Genomic DNA, 19,878 nt, shown 5'->3' on the forward strand with positions numbered 1-19,878 from the left:
CCGCTGGGCTCTTCAAACCCAATATTAATGTTGAATACTGCATGTGTTCACTGAGAACCACTCATTCTCATTTGCGGGGCTGTTAGCCAAACAGTGATGGAGTAATGTGTGATATTTAAGAATATACCATCAGATGACTTTTGGACACATTCAGTGAAATAAACAGGACTGCAAACACCCATCTGGCTTCAGTTTATTGTATTAAAATGAAACAAAGGCAACATGTCTTATTGCCAAATTATTTACCTTTACATACATAAATAAGCTTGAATTGGACAGTTTCTATGGACCTCTGTATGCTTCAATTGCACTGGTGAACATTGGGTAGTTTTACTTTATACTGAAATATGTCATGGTCAGATGTGAATAGAACTTAAAGTAAAAAGCGCAAGAACGTGCATTTCAGTGCTTTTACGTTCTAGAAAGAAACCCCCTTGGTAACTCACCACCATTTGCATAATTAAACAGCAGGAGGAAAACTGCGATGCCCAAACCCCATCACATCTGTAATCACGTCCGCTCATTTTTGCAGAGGAAATCATGTCTCTAGGGGTGTTTCAGTGGGGATGGGGGGTGGGAAAGGAATGTAATATTTTGAGGCATGAGCGGTAGGATGTGTGAAGCTTGAGTTTCAAGCATCTGTCAGCGTCATGTTGTCCAGCACAATCTTCTCTCCTGGTTTGAACGCTGGCATCCCCATGTACGGACAGCTGGCACATCGGAACGCATCACCAAGGTAACACTGCCACACGTAGAAAGGACGATCATTGAAATAGTTAGTTCTTCACACTGTTTGACAGGTTAGCATGACAGGAGAGGGAATCCTGTATGAGTACACATGGTGAGAATGTAAGCCAATCAAAATATACTCACACTTCCACAGGAAGATTTTGGCAGGTTAGTCTTCTGTTTTGCTTTACTGTCCTGCTCCAACTCCTCAGCAAGCCCACATGTGCTAAACAAACATGCAACATATTGCACATCATGTAATCTTTTTCAAAGCACAGATAAATGTCCAAACGTAACTTGTTTGAAAGGCCAGCTCCTTCTGTTATAGCTACAATCTATCACACTATGGTTTGAAAACATTTGTGTGGTGAGCTCACCAGTTCTTGCAGGCTTTCTTCTTGGTGGCTCCTTCTCCACATGTGGGAGCTTTAAGAGATACTGGGTCTGGCTTCTTCAAGTCCTCTTCATCCAGCAGAGCATCAGAGTCCACCAGATCCTGCAGGGAAGGGGGACAGAGGGAACAAGAAAGACTCAGTAAAGGGACAAAGTACAGTTTACAGAAAGACATGTGCATGACAGTCTGAATAAGAAATCTGTGTGTGATGCGTTGTGGTCACAAGATAATGTGTCCCAGTACACATCCATTACTCACCACATCATCATCATCCATGTCATTGGCTGACAGTGTCCACATTTTGACAGTGTTGGGATCCAGAGCAGGTTTCTCTGCTGAAACCACAGATGTTTGACAGCTCATAAGTTACATCAGCAAATATGCAACTCAATGACTGTACATAATACCATAAAACTAGAATTACCACCTTGTGGTTGTATGCCTCAGCCAACCATTGCAGTTGTTGCAGTTTAAATCCAGGTCTATCGAGACTTGCATTATATATGTAGTGAAGACTTTGAAGGAATTTATTTAAGGTATTAAGTGTATTTTTGGGCCAAACATGGATGCTTCACACATCATGAACCCGCAGCACAGAATGTCTAAACAATCACCACAGTTACAAGATTAGCGTCACTCATTCAGTATCCAATCAAATGTCTCCCTTCTCCATTTTGCGATGGATCACACCCGTTTGCAAATTACCGATTAGCGATAAAATAAGAGATTAAAATCAGCGGTCAGTTTTTGCACCTTGGGCTTGTGAAGCTGTGGACCAACTTGAAGACCAGTTGCACAAAGACTGAAAGTATATACTAAAAACCCCAGAAAGCAGAAATAGTTTTACGAACTTGCCAATGGATTGTCCAAGATGCAAACTTGTGTAAAAGTAACAAAAAATAGCCGGTGCAACACAGATGTATTTAAGATGAATATACTTTTATTGACATTGTATTGTGAACATTTTATATTTGTTACGTATCAACATTGTTTTTTTAATTCACTTTTGCCCTTTAATGACTGATTGAGTGTAACACCTTGGTTGAGATGGGTGTATCTTCAGGCAGCTAACACGCCCCCCCCCCCCTACGCACCTGTTGATTCTTATTAAGGGCTTCATTGCCCATTCTCTCCATGGACTCTGATGAAGATGTAACTCTACATCGAAACGTTAGTCACTGTTTTGCACCTTAAGTAATAAAACCATAAAGTAAGAAGACATCTGTGTTGCACCGGCTATTTTTTGTTACTTTATACTGTTTTTGTCCTGCCTTGGTTGCACCGGCTTGTTGTGGTCTGCAGAAGCCCAGAGAACTCTCCTTTTTATTTGTGTAAAAGTAACTCTGCGATGGTTGTATGGAGCAAGTGTGTATAGTGTGAAAAATATGTTCTGACGGAGTATGTTTGTACACTTCTCTGCTGTTATTTGTTCTTGTATGTTTTTTTTTTTTTATAAAATGAAAATCGAAAAAAAAGATATCGTTTAAAAAAAAAAAGTAACTGTGTGTGTGTGTGTACACAGTACAAAGCTTCATGTCCACACTGCAAATAACCATTTGACTTGGACAACAACCTAACTATGCATGCACTTTTGTTGAGCCAGGTTTGTCATTTCATGTGTGTGACATATGACTGGTCATCATGTTTTTCTTTACCTTTTGTAGTCATCCCCTTTGGACAGTCAGAGTAATTTGGACCATTATGACAAACAACATAGTTTTGTCAAAATCTGGCCAGTGGTTTACGAGTCATCACATGTGACAAACCTCCCAACAGACACAGAGTGATCGCCTTGAATTGTGGACAAAAATACGCTTAGAATAAAACAAGAAAACAGCGCTAATAAACCTACCTGGCTTTTTCCCGAATGACAGTTTAATCTGGCTGGATGATCCCACCTCAAAACTGGGTTTGGAGGCAGATATGCGGACTCTAGACAGATTGTCTCCTTGGTAACCAGTGGCCGTACAAAGGGAGCTCAACGCCTCAGGACTTAGCTTTGCTTTACTGACCTGGATGGAGGGGAAGCCAGAGGGTCAACAGGTCAAAAAAGGAGACATTTTGCAACAGGATTTCACTGGTGCAGATGTTTAACCCCACTGATTTTATGTGGATGATCACAGGATTACGTTTCTCATGTTCTTGCCTGTACTTCGTGGTTTGGTAAGGGCAACACTTCCCTCTCGTGCACTATGTATAATTGGGCAATTGCGGAAAATTAAGGTATGTACAACAACCACGTACTCGCAGACACAGAAGCATGTTTTAAGTGTTACGCTCTGCGTGCGTGCGTGCGTGTGCGAACCCACTAACACACCTCTGTCACTGACATGAAGCCTGACAACTTCAGAGCTGAAATCAGCTTCTCAGCAGTCCGCACACTCTGTGCCTCAGCTCCTGGAACACAGACAGAAACGAGTCAAACACGCCACAACCTTATCAGTGCAGCACAGTGACCTTGTGGACAAAGACACCTTTATTATGTTGGTGATTCAGGCTGGGAAACTGTTACCATGTGCTGTGTCAAAAAATGGGGAGAAAAAAACATTTGAGGAGCTTTACAAAACCAAGAACACTTGAACTTTTGTCTTTCTTCAGGTTGTAGGTTAGGTTGGACCTCGGTTCTGGTTGTTTATCTGTAACTGGCCAGCTTTCCATTATCTTTGGTGGCACATGTACTAAATCTCATTTATGGTTGAGCAATACATGAACTAAGCACAAAAAGTAAGGAAATTTGTGTTTGGTAGATTATTTCTCTGTGGTAACAATGCTTTTTGGCAATAAATCTTACCGTTGGAAAGCCTGTTTAGTTCCCTTTCAGATGGTGCCCCATTTGTAAGGAACATTCATTTGTCGGATGAGCAGCACACTGAGTATGTGGGTCGCGCCCATGAAAAATTTGCCAAATCTTCTCTGCCAATGCCAAACAGCTTATTCTGCCATTGACTCGTTTGGTGTTTGGTGGATTGGATGATTGAAGTTTGAAGAAACAAGACATATTGGCAAAAAACAGGAGCCTCAGTAGCGTGAGGAAGAACCATACACAGCCACAACAGCCTGGCACCTCCTCCTCATGCTGGTCACCAGCCTGGTCACACACTGCTGTGAGAAATAATCTACCAAAAACAAATTGATAACAACAAGGACATACTGACTCAATTTTCTCAGAACAACATTTTGAGGGAATATCATTTGAAGAATTGCAGATTTGTTGTAACATCACACTATTTCTGTGCATGAACTTAGTCAGTATACAGCTGAACTTTTTTTTTTCTCTATAATTTCACTTGAAACTGTTTACCACATTATTGATGATTATTTATCTAAAATTTCATTGTAAAAAAGATATTTTGTGAGAGCACCAATTGTCAACTCGACAATATCGTCACAGTATCGTTATTGATGTATTTGGTGAATAATATCACACTATCTGACTTTCTCCATATCGCCCAGCCCTGGTACTGTGCCATTTGAGTGGCATCAGGTGCACAAAGGTGCATATCATTCAATGTTCCTTCTAGAAAGGCATCATTTTCAGCCTTTAAACATCTTTGTAAAATTAAAGAATAATTGTTTGGGCATGTTAGGCCTTTATTATGACAGGACAACTTAGAAATGAAAGGGGAGAGGGGGAATGACACGCAGCAAAGGGCAGCAGGTCAGAGTCAAACCCGCGGCTGCTGCATCAAGGACTGAGCCTCTGAATACGGCCACGCGCTCTACCAGGTGTCCTAACCAGTAGGGTTGGGTCCTGAAACCTGGTTCCACTATGGAACTGGTTCCTACCCACCGGTAGGAATCGGACCGGATTAGAACGCAAATTTCGATTCCACCTAATGTGTCGACTGAAATATTTCCCCTCTGTCGCTCTGAAACGGACGTAAAAATGTCACCCTCTCTCTGTAGTCTACCGTTAGCTAGCTACCGTTCATGTAGGCTACTTTTAAAATGCTCTGGGCTCACCAAAACGGACGTAAAAGCCTTTCTTTGATGTCATTTTTCAGTTTTTCAAGAATCGGTTTAGGAATCTGAATCGTTTTAAAAGTACCGGTTCGGCGTCGGAATCGTAAAAATCCAAACGGTACCCAACCCTACTAGCCAGGAGCCCATCTATGTACAATTAGATGGAACAACACTTCACCTGTAACTGCTTCATCCAGAACTAGCTTCCCACCAGGTTTGAGCAATCTGGCCATTTCTGCTAGAGTCTCTGAGCTGTGGACGGAGGAGCAGTCAGCCAGAAGACAAGAGAGCACCCAGTCAAAGCTGGACGCTGGATAGGAGGCTGAGAAGAGGAGATGGTCATTACACTCTGTGCTGAACCCCGTTCACTCACTTCTGCCAGAATCTCATTTACGCTTACAGGATAAAATCCCACCATCTTCAATGCAAGTGTTTTCTACATACAAATCTGGCCTAGTGTGTAGGCTGAATGATTAATCAATTTCAAATCCAAATCCAGATTTGAAAGAATGTGATTCGCTAATTGTGCAGACCGCAATTAATCGAATGTGCAATATTTAGTTGAATGTTTGGTGTAACATTTGGTTTAACATTTGTATTATTAGTTAGTTTTTTATAAAAATAAATGCTGAAATACTGTTACATATCACAGATTGGTAACAGAAATGTCCTATTTTTTTGTGGATTTTTCATTTATTTTGTATTTCTTTATTTAACATGATGTAGAAGTGTAATATGTAGATGCTGCTGTTGAACTGAGGCATGTCAGAAACTTCAGTTTAGTTCACTTATTGCTGGCAGTTCATGTGTTCTCATCCTTGCATAAGAATATACAGCAGTTTTGATGGTGCCTCATGTTATAATGCTCCATGACATGATTTATCTGTTACACGTGAATGCTTTAGCTAAACATCTGTAGAAATATCTGGCAGAAAAATCGCAATAATATTTATTTCCCCAAATCGTTCGGCCCTACTAGTGTGTGTATGAGTGTGTTGTGTGTGATGTCTGTAAGCTACTGGGACCTTGAATTACCCCTTGGGGGATCAATAAAGTAAGTAAGTGTGTATGTATGTATGTATGTATGTATGTATCTATGTATCTATTGTCACTCACACAGCAGGAGTCTCTCCATGTTCTCCACTGACACTTTGCAGTCCGCACCAACAATGGCCCCCAGTTCCTCTACATATTGTTTCAGGGCTTCTGGTGCTGAGGGCTGAGTCCAAACCAGCATCACCTTGTCCCCTGCTTTGATGCCAAGGTCTGCCATGACTTCTTAGAGACGTGCTGATTTATTCAAGTTCACAAAATGGCTTCTCTGTCTGTCTGTAGATCACCTAAAAGTGAAGACACGTGTCTGTTACTGGAGATAATAATACAGCCAAACCGACAGAAATGATAATAACAAAGTGACGTTAACGTTACAACCACTATCATAGTGTATTAGAAGAAGCCCGTTTTAGCCACGAGTCTAAAAGAGCCCGGAGTCAGTAACGTTACCATGAAAAAATAACTATGCTACTACTACTTACGACCTTTAAATAATAGTGTTGTTATCATAATAGCAGCGCAGATAGCCGACATCCGAGAGCAGGTAGCTACCTAGCTATCTAGCCATTTATTTTAGCTTTGGTCTTAAAATGTAAAAGGGTTAACCCGGCTCACAAACTAGTTAGCGGGTTAGCGTGTTTGTTGATACAGGTGCATAACGTTAGGTTAGCAAACATCGAGCAATTAAGGTGACGCAGAAAAACGCCGGTGTTCTTCTAAAAGTACATTCGCACGTTGTTAAGTCCAGTACACGGTTACCGACGAAGCAAATATACTCAGCTGTTTGTATGATTGTTATTTAAAGCGTTTGGTGGTTAAATCGCTGAAATAAAAGAAAATTTCAATCGATAGTGCTCAGTTACCTAATGCTGTATCTTGGTGAAAGTTTCAGTGTCAAACTGGCTAAACAAAGTGTGCGCTTTCCTGTTTGAATTTTCAAAATAAAATCATTGATGCGTTGTAACCATTGACTGTGAAAAATAATATAACATATGTTTGTAACTCCAACCCATCAACGTGCTGGCTATTCAAAGTATTAGGTGAAAATTTAGCAGCCTATATATTTTACAAATTAATTTGAAGTATATTAAAGTAATTCAAGTCATTTCATGGGTTTTAGTTTGAAGGCAGCATCCTTGCTTTCTTGGTTTGAAGGTCTTAGTCTTGCATGCTTGATGACTCTGTATTTCAACAGCTGAGTCGCGCTAAAGTGACGCTGCTGTGCCTAAAAACAGCACATATGAATATGGCGGCGCTGCTGAGAGGTCTGCGAGCTGGAAGGGCACTTCGGGGGCTGGCCAGCGGTGAGACAGTTGTTGTTGTTGTTGTTGTCGTTGTTGTCTCAAGTTCATGATAGACTGCCTGGGAAAGTATTCATGTAGCTACTGTCCATTCTTTCGGTTATTTGTTGCCTGAAGTAGAAAGGTGCCAGTGTTTACAGTGCGTGCCAAAGTCACAACAGACGGTGATCATTTAGGAAATGAATATGCAACATGTTGGCTGTGACTTTTGAAACTTTATAATAATTGTTGGTTGACATGGTGCTACGGGTTTTAAACCTCAACATTTAAACATGCATTGCATATCAGAAACACGTTACTGCGTCATACATGTTGTCATAGTATGTTTCTCCTAAATTGGATTTTTGAACGTTCAACGTGTTTTTATTGGCACTAAGATACTGATATTACATACAGTCGTGGCCTGTATGCCAGATTTTTGTTTCTATATGCTTAATCTCCTCCTTGGTATTTACATATTAATTGAATTTGCGGTGGAAAAAAACTACAGAAATTATACAATTATACAATTAACAGGACAATATTGGCACCTTTTTTAGAAGTTAGTCTATAAGAAAAATCTGGAGATCAGGCGATTCCACTTTGGCTCGGCTACAGCTCTGTCTGTCCCTCTGCCTCGGTGTCATTAACTCATCGGTATTGGCCTTGAAAAACCAGTACCGGTCGATCTCTAATTTGAATGCAACAATCTATGCTTTTTTCTGCATCAAGTTATGGGACAAATGTCTTTATTTATGTAAAAGAAATTATTATTCTCCTGTATTGTTCAAAACTTTCTGCATATTCAAAACATCGCATGAGTTTCGGGATGTTTATTTTTTAGGAATCATGTACATCTCAACAACAAATCTGTTAGAGAATAAAATCTTTTTAAAGCCAGAAGATCCAAAGTTTAGATCTATGTGATGAGTTCTTGTTTCCCGACAACAACAAAAACGAAACAAAAACACAGAAGGTTTGCACAGTCGAGGCATACTCAACGCAATCAGTCAAAATGGGTTACTTAGGCCATTGTGTGTTATGGGAAATGTACTTCGAGATCTCAGACCATGCTAAACCATAGAGGCCACTCTGAAGGGTCCGTGCACCATCCTCCCCAATATAGTCCAAGAAGGGGTCCCAGATTTCAAAAAAGCAAAAAGGCCTCTGAGCCAGAAGCTAATAGCTTCTAATGAGAAGTTCCAACACACTCTGAGTCCATTGTGAAATCGTGGGAACAGAGTCCGAGATCCAAAGGAGAAGAATGCATCTTCTTGTATTAAAGAGAAGCACCTGCAGCAGCCGAGACCCAGTGGTTTAGGATTTAACCCCAGAATACAGCCGACAGGAGTTAGAGCTAGTTTTTTCTTGAATATAACATCAATTTCCTTACATATTTTGACCCAGAAGTCATTAATAAAGGGGCATTCAAATATACAGAGGAAATATGTACCTTCTGTAGAAGCTGTTGAGCTTGAGTTTTAAGATAAATGTGACATTACTAGGGATGCACCGAATCCAGATTTTTGGGGTTTGGCCGAATACCAAATCCACTGGTTCAGATTCTGCCAAATCCCAAACTGAATACTGAATCCTCCTCCCATCCTCAGTCCATTAACACAGTAAACACATTAATGAAGTCCTTCCTTTGCCGTACCTGAAGCTGCATTTTAACCCAGTCAAGAAGCCCAATATTCAGCGAATCCTAGATTCGGTGAATACCTAGACATTTCATTATGGCGTTTGGTCACATTCTTGCCCAACCACATTCGTTGAAGCTGATGAATATATTTCTCCCTACAGTAGTAGCTGCTCCAGCAGCAACCAAGCCCCAGTGTAGCAGCCTGAGTCGCGGCTTCCACCGGGCGACACTGAGGCTTCAGGATGACTCCAAATCTGACAAACCCCCCTCCTCCTCATCCACAACCTACCATGAGCACTACCAGGCTCACTCTGCTGAACAGGACACAGCAGCAGCCGCCCAGGAAGACTCAACGTCTGACCCGGCAGCTGACCAGGCTTCCAGGCCAAACACCAGGTCAATTCCAAGTCATCACCAAGTCAATACAAAAATCTTCAAATTATGAGTAGGGCTGCACGAAGTGAGGAAAATATGCGATAACGTTGTTGAATATCGCGATAACGATATTACTATAGGATTGGCCATCCAGAACCGGTTCCAACTTGGAATCTTGCCTACGGCATTTTTTCGTTACCCAGCCCTAGACCTTACCCTACGGCCTACGGGATTTCTGGGTACTGAAGCTCAAAACAGTCATTTTCTCTCTCTGTGCTTCATTTATGCTGAAACATGTCTTGTTGTGTGTCTGTGTAAAGTTACCAGGACCAGGGCGGAGAGCAAGGTGAGGAGTACGAAACGGAGGAGCAGCTTCAAGCTCGAATCCTGACTGCTGCTCTGGAGTTCGTCCCACAGCACGGCTGGTCGATGGAAGCCATTGCGATCGGTGCTGAGGTGAGCTGCCATTAAAGTGAAAAAGTAAAGTACAGCTAACAGTTAGAGCACAAAGTTGACATTCTATCTTGCTCCCCTTTTCCCCTGTTCACTACAACCTGCTCCTCCTCCTTTTGAGGGTTTTTTGATAGCCAAAATATGTGTGTGTGTGTGTGTGTGTGTGTGTGTGTGTGTGTGTCAGACACTGGGCCTGTCCTCTGCTTCCACTGGTATGTTCTATAACGGAGCTGGAGACTTGGTTCTACACTTCCTCGCCCAGTGCAACTCACAGCTGACTGACATCCTGGCTGAACAACACAACCAGGTCCAGCTGGGCCAGGCTGAGTACGCACACCACACACACACACACACAGTGGTGGAATGTAACTAAGTACATTTACTTAAGTAGAAATGTTGAGGTACTTCTACTTTACTTGAGTCTTTTCTTTTCATGCCACTTTCTACTTCTACTCCGCTACATTTCAGAGAGAAATATTGTACTTTTTACTCCACTACATTCATCTGTTACAGCTTTAGTTACTTTACACATTAAGATTTCTGCACCCAAAACACATAAAATCAGATTTTTGGGCTTTACAGTTTGAGCTCCAAATGGAAAATTTCAAATTTCAGCGTTTGGCTTTAACAACTGTGTTGCAGACGAAAGAAGACTGCTGACTTTCTAAGAGATGCTGTAGAGACCAGACTGAGGATGCTCATCCCCTACATTGAATCTTGGCCCCAGGTATAGTATGCATGACAATGAGCACAAGGAACAGTCCATCTCTGTGTTTCCCTCCATGTGTTTTTTAATTCTCATTGCTGGCAGAGGTCAGGACTGAAGGAGAAACTACATTTGATCCTTGACTCTGGCTGCATCTCACAACCCTTAAATTGCCTCCTCGACTCCTCCACTTGCCTCCCTTCCTCGCGTCTTAGTCCCTCCCACCGAGGAGGCCCGGGAGAGACGCCAGGAATTAATGGGAGGAGAGCGACAACGAGCAAATGTGTTTTTAGGAGCATGAGATGTCTTTTCCTCTAAAGTGTCACATGAATACGTCAGCTGTTTGGGCGGAGTTAGCAACTCCTTCAGCTGCACAGCTTCCAGGAAGGCTGCTCTCTGTATCCCTCGCTCATAGCTCCTCGATGATCCCTCCTCGGGGTAGAAAAAAGAGCTTTGAGACGGCCTTCACCGAGGAGGGACAGAACCACTTCCGGTTCAGCCGAGGACCGAGGAGTCGAGGAGCTATCAGATAAGGGTTATGAGATGCAGCCTCTGTCTGTGTCCTCAGGCGATGAGCATCTTGCTTCTTCCTCACAACATCCCCGACAGCCTGAAGCACCTGTCCACCCTGGTGGACGACATCTGGTACTACGCCGGAGACAGATCCACAGATGTGAGTGGATCCTATCACCCTCGATCCCCTTCTTCTTCTTCTCATACCTTCCTGTCTCCCATTCATCACCACCCGCACAATATCAGGCCTGCCACGTCCCAGGTTACCCCCCCACCCCAACACCTGACTCAATACACCATGGCCAAAGAAACGACTTGGCACTGATTAGCTGGCATGTGTTCCTTTTTAAAAATGTATATCTGTACGTCTTATCATAGCTCCAGTTAAAAGTTGGATCATCGTTCTAATTCAATACACTGCTAAATAGTCTCAGGAAGGAACTTGTTTTGGTGGAACATGTGGACGTTCAAAAGTAGTTTTAGTTGTTCAACAGAAAACTCAGATTGGACAGATAGTCTAGCTAGCTGTCTGGATTTACCCTGCAGAGATCTGAGGAGCAGTTAACCATAGTCCTCACAAATCCACCAGAGGTTAGAACACCAACACAGAGACAGAGGAAGGGGACGGACATCAGGACTAAAATTAGGGACATCCGGCGGAATTTCCGGCGGCACCGGGGCAATCCTGGAGGTAGATATAGACTGAACGATTATTAAGTTGATTTATTGATTAATCGTTTGGTCACAGAGTCCAAGGTAACCTTTTTGTAATGGCTTGTTTTGTCAACCAACTATTTGGTTTACTATAATATAAAATAAAGAAAAGCTGCAAATCGTCACATTTAAGAAACTGACACCAGAGAATTTTTGGCATTTGTCATCGATGAATTGACTAATTATTGTTACTAGTCAGCATTAGGATGAAATGAAATCTAATTCTCCTCAGTGTCTGTGTATTTTGTTCTCTTTTGATGCTGTTGCACCTTCTTGTATTTGATTCAGTTCTTCTGCACATGTCACTTGTTGCTGTAGTTTTAATATTAGGCACATTGAGTTTAAAATGATATAGCCTTGCCTCTTTCAAAAATGCCTTCTGTACCCCCCCCTTTCTTTTGTAGATGAACTGGTACACCAAACGGGCAGCGCTGACGGGCATCTATAACACCACAGAGCTGGTGATGCTGCAGGATTCCTCTCCAGACTTCCAGGACACCTGGAACTTCCTTGACAACCGCATTCAGGATGTAGTCAACATGGCCACCACCGCCAAACAGGTAGAGTGCTTACACCAAATAGCATTAAGGAGGAACTGCTAAGCTGCCAGTTTACACCAATATGACTAGACGATGTGGTGCATCATCTCTAAAGTAACGACTCTCTCTGTACTTAGAAGTTCTTCTAACTTCCAACTTTTCAGGCTTTTTGTAGCTAATTACTAGGTCTGAATGATTTGGGGGGAAAAAAATCAAGTTGCGATTTTTCTGCCAGATATTGCGATTACAATTCGATTCGCAATTATTATTATTTTTTTTAAAGTATAGCAAAAGTTCAATATTCACTGTGTAACAGATAAACCATGTCATGAAACCTTAGAACTGCTCTATATTATTAAGCAAGGATGAGAACATAGATGTAAATTGCCAGCAATAAGTGTTTTTCTTTTAATAACCATGGGACATTGAACAGTCAAACACACAACATTTATCACAAAAGCAATAATAAAAACAATTCCAATAAAACATGTCAGTACTTTCCTGTAAACTGAAGTTTCTGACATGCCTCAGTTCAACAGCAGCATCTACATATTACACCTTCTACATCATGTTAAATAAAGAAATACAAAATAAATCCAAATGAAATCCACTGAAAATAGGACATGTCTGTAAAACATCTGTGACATTATTCCAGCATTTATCTTGTGAAAAAACAGTAAATATAATAATAAAAAGAGGAATAAAAATGTTAAACCAAATGTTTGATTTGAAAGCGATTAATGGTTCAGCCCTACTAATTATCATTTGTAGCGTCTTAAAATACGACTGAGGACAGTGATAGTGAGATACTTGCTACAGTTGCATTTCTAGTGGCGATAATGAAACGTTTTATTTCTCTGACCCACTGTTCTAACGCTCCCTCTCTTTAGTCCCTCTCTAACTCGCTCAACCATATACTATGCTCGCGGGCGCTCGTTGAGTGAAACAGACTCAGATCTTAACCTGTATTTAGAAGACATTTGACCTCATTTTCCAATCATATGTTATAAGTTGTGTGTTCCACTTTATTCTGTAGATGCAGTCGACTGGTGAAACCGTGGTGCAGGGGTTCATGGGAGCTGCTATCACAGTAAGTCTTTGCCTCATGTTCATCATGTATATGTACTCTTCTTTTCAAAGCCTGTGCACTACATTAGCAATCATACCCTCCTCCCCTTTGTAAATCTGTACACGCAGTTCAGTCTATGCTTTTAATTTGGAACCTTTTCTTGATGACAATATTAGTAGTCATGTAGTCTCCCATTGCCAGACCTTCTGGGGTCTGGTTAGTCCACACAGCATTCTGGGATGGGAGAAAAACGTGCTCTGGTTTATTGGCATTTCTTTAAACCAATCACAATCATCGTGGGCGGTGCTAAGTTCCAGACGGAGCCACGGTGCCTCTGCTAAATAGTCTCAGGAAGGAACTTGTTTTGGTGGAACATGTGGACGTTCAAAAGTAGTTTTAGTCGTGCAACAGAAAACTCAGATTGGACAGATAGTCTAGCTAGCTGTCTGGATTTACCCTGCAGAGATCTGAGGAGCAGTTAACCATAGTCCTCACAAATCCACCAGAGGTTAGAACGCCAACACAGAGACAGAGGAAGGGGACAGATATCCGGCCTAAATGAGTGAAATGGCAACGGAGCAATCCCGGAAGTGGAACGCCGAGGATATAGACTAGTAGTCATGCATGAAGGTTTATACTGATTTATACATTTTATGTGTTTTAACGAGGTAACACTGAAGGCTTGGATTGTTTGAAAAATATGTAAAGACATTTAAATGTATGGATAGAAATGTGGCTGATGTTTGTCCTGTGTTTTACAGCTGAAGAACCTAACGGGACTGAACCAGAGGCGGTGATCTAAACATCTCTCACTCCCAGTGATCCTGACTGCCTGGCTTGAGTCATGAGCTGAAGATCAGATTTCTTTTTGCTCTTATTTTTGATCAACTGTAAGAATCTGAAAGTATTTGATTATGGCTTTCATTCAGGAAGAGAAAACTATTATTTATCACAGGCCACAGTGATAGGCCTCTTTCTGTTCACCTGTAAGACTAATGGCTGCTTTTGCTTTGTTTCACTGTCCAAGATTTCACTCTCCTGCTCTCCTTCCCTTTGGACGATATGATCTTTTTTTTTTTTTTGGATTGAGCCTTAAATAAAGTAGTGTATATATATATATTTTAACGTTTGTGTTTGTTTTCTAATTAATGTGGTTAATATGAAGGTTGAATAAAGGTTAAACTCAAACATAACTCCAGAGTTTTGTAGTTTTAAAGTCACTATTGTGTTTTGGCTCAGTGTAAAACTGTGACAAAAAAGCAAACTGCAGCATTGTTAATTGGATTGTCTATTTTCTCTACAAACATAAAAGAATTGGAAATATATTTCAAATAGATTGTACACATAGGAGCTCTAAAATTGTTTTCATGGGTTGAAGACATAGTTCATATTACATAAAATACATTTAGCACTTTTATTTTGAAAAATATCTTACAGGTACAGTGTGACCCGGATTTTAAATGAAGACCCGCCCCAATACTTCATTGTGACCTATCAGTTTCGTATTTACATTTCCTGGCCAATCAGCGGGTGGTAAATATTTCCGTGGAGGCCTTCAAGTCTAAGCAGCGGTAGTTGAGTGTTTGGACGATTTTACAACGTCAATTTTAGGCTTATTTAACTTCAATAATGCCGTATGCTAACCAGCCGACGGTGAAAATCACAGAACTGACGGACGAAAATGTCAAATTTGTCATTGAAAACACAGATTTGGCGTAAGTATTCACTTATTTGTCCATTTAAGGAGAGCGTGTATGGCAGAGAGCAGCCATTATTCTTCTCACCCAAACTGATGTTATGAGACATTGCACGTTCAATAACTGCACTAAAGTACTTCGCATTAAAATTATGTAATGCTAATTGTGACTGAGAATACCAGTAAACGAAATGTGTGTGCATATTGAAGATAAATCTAGTTGGCGTAACGTTTAGAGGTGAACACGGTTGCTTCAGGCTAACGTTAGTTAGTTTAGATGTTGCATTAACGTTACATATCAAAAGTCTGTGATTTTCCGTTTTAATAACCAAATACATTGTCCCAGTTCTAGGAGGAAATAGTTGATATTCACTTGCTGTTCTTGGTTACATTGACCCGGGGTTGAGGGAGGATTATAAGTAACATGAAAATGTTTTTGTCATTTAGCAGTGATATGTCAGCGTTAATGATGAATAAATTGAGTGCAATTTCTGTTACCTATTATTATAACGTCTAACGTTAGCTCTGAAAACCTCTGTCTGTCTGTCTGTCTGTCTGTCTTTCTTTCTCCTTTTCAGGGTCGCAAACTCTATCCGCCGCGTCTTCATGTCAGAAGTTGCCACTATAGGTATTGTGACTTTACGTTAGCTTCTGTTTTGAATTATTTTAATGGGGTCAGCTCTATGTTCCCACATTTCTAAGATTTTTCTTAAAATTAGGCCCTATGTTTGGGTTAGGGTTACATTCCATCTGTAGTCCATTGCTACTGGATAATAGGTCGGGTGTAATTGGCTACCAAATTGGGAGAAAGGGGGATTGAAATCTGATACAAATTCATGAAAAAGGAAATGTGGGAACATGGGGCCTAACTGGCACGGCTTACTGGGACACTAAATGGAACTGAAACCAAACGAAATTAGTTTGACCTGTGCTTTTATCTTCAATGAAAAGTAAGCTAAATTTGAATTCAGACATCATTACCTTTTTTATTTCTTACAGCTATGCTTTTCCTACTGTGACATGTCTTAAATGGCCTCTGTGAAAAAGGCATATTTGCTGAACGGGGCTCGGCCCACCCTCCGACCCCTGTGAAGTCCTGTGCAAAAAGCAACTAATAAATATCATTTACGTGCATGAATCAAGTACACTATTATTTGGTGTCCCATAGAAATGACTGTGAGAAAGTTGAAGAGAGTTGAGATGGTGTGACTGCATCAGCAACATTCAAACAGCAGTCTGACGACTAAGTTAAACTTGTATTACTTTATTTGCAGCAATTGACTGGATCCAGATCGATGCCAATTCATCAGTACTGCACGATGAGTTCATTGCACACAGAGTTGGTATGCATCACAGTGTTTAGGATACGCTTTCAATGCAACGTGATGGTAGTAATCTGATCTATTGTATGACCAGAGAGGTCTGTTACTTGCAAAGGATGCTGTACAACATTGATGTTTCCTTTGTTTCTCAGGTCTCATACCTCTCACAAGCGATGACATTGTGGACAAAATGCAGTATTCTAGGGTAAGTATAATTACGGTCGTAATAACAATTACAAATTTTGATTAATTGCAGAGCCGTTGTGTAGACTTGCATCCAGAAATGATTTCATAATCAAATACATTAAGAATAGACTGATTCTGTTTGCCCTCTTGCTTGAAAGCCGGTGCCAGCCTGATATAATAAAGAACATCTATTGACTGTGGCCTGTAGTTTAAAGGATTTGAAGTAAACATGAACATTTAGAGATTGAAAAGATTTTCATACAAAATTAACATTTGGAGGGAAGTATACTATACAGTTATGTTCATGTTATACTTAAATTTCATCATGGGACCTTTTTTAAAAAAAAAAAAAAGTAATGGAAATGTTTTGACACTTTGTGCATGAAAATGTGCAGCGGACCCAGGACCATCTAAGTATTGTATATAATAATGGATATTGTACCAATGTCCTGGCCTTTTGTTCTCGTTTGTAACATTGTTTATTGCAGGGTTTGTCCTGGCTCAACAAAAATGTATATTATGCTAGAGTAAAAGAAACCCCAATTAACAAATCAAATTAATATTTAAATACATCACCAGGCTGACTCTCTACGATAAAACAGAGATTAGCTCACATATTCAAATTCATGTTCTGCTTCTTCAACGCTTGTTTAGTAAATTGTTCCTAAACGCATTTGGAGAGGATTGGAATTGTTTTTATTCTCATATTCTTATCATTGGTGGTTGCTGGTGATTTTTCTTTTGGGCTGGCTAAAACCTGTTTGCGGGGCAGCCAAACATTCCTCTATGCAGGAAAAAACAAACCTGGTTTATTGGAGGACGGACATCATTTTCTCTCTGTCTCTGCCTGTCTCTGATCCTTGTGCAGGACTGTACCTGTGATGATTTTTGCCCAGAGTGTTCTGTCGAGTTGACGCTGGACGTGCGATGCACTGAGGACCAGACGCGTCATGTGACGTCGCGCGACCTTCTGTCCAACAACCCCAGAGTCATCCCGGTGAGTCCTCTCTCCACTTACTGAAGTCATTAGAGGAGGGGGGGGAAACAGAAGGAAAAGCTGACCACGTTTTTGTTGGGCTTTCCAGGTGACTTCTAGGAGTCGAGACAACGATCCCAACGACTACGTTGAACAAGATGGTAAGTTTGAAGCTGTGTTGAGGGGTAAACACTGGGGCTGGGTATCGGACAAAGAAATGTCGGTACCTATACCAATAACGTGACTTCAATACCAATTTCTTAAGACAAAAATTAATTACATTACGGCACAAATCCTATATATTTTCAGCTCCTACTCCGTGAGCCGTCTCTGTGTAACGTAGAGTTTCTCCTGCGTGTCTCTACCACGTGTAACGTTAGACAGCCAATCACAGACATTATTAGATCTTGGTAGGAGCATTCTGCGTGCTGATTGGCTCACTGGCGATGATGAGATTTACTCCTTAGGTATTAAAATTGGGTATTGAATGACGAGGCATTTTTTGATACTCGGGCGGTGCCTAAAAAGTATAGAATTCGGTACCCAGTCCTAGTTAAGAGTTTGTCTTTTCATTAGCCATATAATTGTCAGATGTCTGTTTTCCCATCATTTCATCCCACATTTTTAAACGTTTATCTTTCCCTCGCTCCCCACTTCCTCCTCTGTCGTTTAACATAGACATTTTACTGGTGAAGCTCCGTAAAGGTCAGGAGCTGCGGCTCAGGGCGTACGCCAAGAAGGGCTTTGGTAAGGAGCACGCCAAGTGGAACCCAACAGCGGGGGTTTCCTTTGAGTACGACCCAGACAACGCGCTGAGGCACACAGTCTTCCCACGGCCTGAGGAGTGGTATGTTTTCATTTCAGTACGGCTCTTCATAAAGGAATAATGTTAAATATATAATGTTGAATGATGGACTGACGCGCTGCATCAATCTGGTTCCCAGGCCGAAGAGTGAGTACTCCGAGATTGAGGAGGATGAGGTTCAGGCTCCCTACGACCCCAATGGAAAACCAGAAAGGTGAGGAAAGAATCTTCCTCATACTTGAGTTGTTGAGGGTACATGTTGTACATATGATTTTGTTATTATTATTATGTTGGCCAATGGGAAAATCGTGCAGCTTGTTTCTGTGCGCTAACATTACAGGAAGCATATTGTAAATCTACAAGTCACCGTTATAATAAACTGCATGTGGAATAGGGCTGCACCATTTGGAATAAAAGTCATATTGTGATTGTGATTTACAATACTGCGATTGCCATATAATAGTATCATGAGTTTACTTGACTATCGAGGAAAATGCAGAAAATAGGCTACTAAAATGTTGACATTACTTAGAATTCCTCCTGGGGGAGACAGAAACTACGCATTATAGCTTTAATATTTTACAAAATTAAATAAAAAAAAAATACAAATGCCTATTAAAATTAATACATTTTGTATGCACTTACGTATAAACGATGACATTCAAGACGGGTGTAATATAATAAATAGTGATTAAGTTAAAATATTAACACACCTTTTTGTTTACTTAAATCGCACCATTTTTACGGTTATGTAATTGCACAGAGTGACGTCGTGGTTACGATTAGACCAATCATGCAGCCCTAATGTGGAGCATAATCAGGGCTCAATTTGGTGCCACAATATGTAATCTTATGACACCAACACTACGTTTTTGCGTCTCTGCTTTTGAATTAGTGTATAATCCGATAAAACATAAAGCAGAATTCCAGTGAAGGTCACCAGCTCACCTGTGACATCTTCCCTGCACAGGTTCTTTTACAACGTAGAGTCGTGCGGCTCTCTGCGACCGGAGACCATCGTCATGTCGGCGCTGGCCGTCCTCAAGAAGAAGCTCAGCGACCTGCAGACTCAGCTGAGCCACGAGATCCAGAGCGACGTGCTCACCATCAACTGAGGGCTGCATTTACACTGCAGATTGGCAGTGTAACGCTATTAGATTATTATTTTGTTAAATGTTACTTTTTAAATAAATCCATCTTGAGGAACTTCAGTGTTTCTTTATAGTAATTTGGTTTAAGATGACTTGTAATTAAGTTTTTAGTTTTCAAATGTACAAACACCTAAACAAGCAGGAAAACAAATTAGCTCTGCAGATATAAACTCAGGGAATCATATAAACTGCATGGAAAAATGAAGACGAGCGATGTTTTAAGTGATTTCGCAAAAGAAAAAAATACATGTATTTCTTGGTCTTTATTTCTGATTGTATAGTGCTGCATAATAAGGCCTGAGGATCTCAACT

At 40.9% G+C, this 19,878-nt stretch overlaps 3 protein-coding genes across 5 annotated transcripts; 2 read left to right on the forward strand and 1 right to left on the reverse strand.

Annotated features, from left to right (window-relative positions):
* Positions 1 to 176: 176 nt before the first annotated feature.
* On the reverse strand, positions 177 to 7,065 carry ciapin1 (cytokine induced apoptosis inhibitor 1). Of its 3 annotated transcripts, none has more exons than XM_078257997.1 (9): positions 7,003 to 7,065; positions 6,203 to 6,426; positions 5,265 to 5,408; positions 3,441 to 3,520; positions 2,976 to 3,135; positions 1,382 to 1,455; positions 1,107 to 1,225; positions 874 to 955; positions 177 to 742 (listed from the first exon to the last, which is right to left on the reverse strand). In XM_078257997.1, exons 2-9 carry the CDS (start codon positions 6,357 to 6,359, stop codon positions 632 to 634), a joined length of 927 nt encoding a protein of 308 aa, XP_078114123.1. In that variant the 5' UTR covers positions 6,360 to 6,426; positions 7,003 to 7,065; the 3' UTR covers positions 177 to 631. The 3 variants fall into 3 exon arrangements, with proteins under 3 accessions (XP_078114123.1, XP_078114121.1, XP_078114122.1); XM_078257995.1 differs by having other exon boundaries at positions 1,382 to 1,458; XM_078257996.1 differs by lacking the exon at positions 7,003 to 7,065 and adding an exon at positions 6,921 to 6,999 and having other exon boundaries at positions 1,382 to 1,458.
* A 267-nt stretch (positions 7,066 to 7,332) lies between these two features.
* Positions 7,333 to 14,549, forward strand: coq9 (coenzyme Q9 homolog (S. cerevisiae)). Its single transcript, XM_078257998.1, has 9 exons — positions 7,333 to 7,443; positions 9,223 to 9,457; positions 9,757 to 9,892; positions 10,074 to 10,216; positions 10,532 to 10,616; positions 11,164 to 11,268; positions 12,227 to 12,382; positions 13,398 to 13,451; positions 14,192 to 14,549. Exons 1-9 carry the CDS (start codon positions 7,380 to 7,382, stop codon positions 14,225 to 14,227), a joined length of 1,014 nt encoding a protein of 337 aa, XP_078114124.1. The 5' UTR covers positions 7,333 to 7,379; the 3' UTR covers positions 14,228 to 14,549.
* Positions 14,550 to 14,951: 402 nt separating this feature from the next.
* polr2c (RNA polymerase II subunit C) lies at positions 14,952 to 19,621 on the forward strand. The gene is made up of 9 exons (XM_078257999.1): positions 14,952 to 15,145; positions 15,705 to 15,754; positions 16,401 to 16,469; positions 16,601 to 16,653; positions 17,503 to 17,631; positions 17,720 to 17,771; positions 18,289 to 18,457; positions 18,555 to 18,629; positions 19,386 to 19,621. The coding sequence occupies exons 1-9, from the start codon at positions 15,060 to 15,062 to the stop codon at positions 19,528 to 19,530; spliced, it is 828 nt and encodes a 275-aa protein (XP_078114125.1). The 5' UTR covers positions 14,952 to 15,059; the 3' UTR covers positions 19,531 to 19,621.
* The last annotated feature ends 257 nt before the right edge of the window (positions 19,622 to 19,878 follow it).

The sequence above is a fragment of the Sander vitreus genome, chromosome 8 (assembly GCF_031162955.1).
Source record: "Sander vitreus isolate 19-12246 chromosome 8, sanVit1, whole genome shotgun sequence".
Classification (NCBI taxonomy): Eukaryota; Metazoa; Chordata; class Actinopteri; order Perciformes; family Percidae; genus Sander; species Sander vitreus.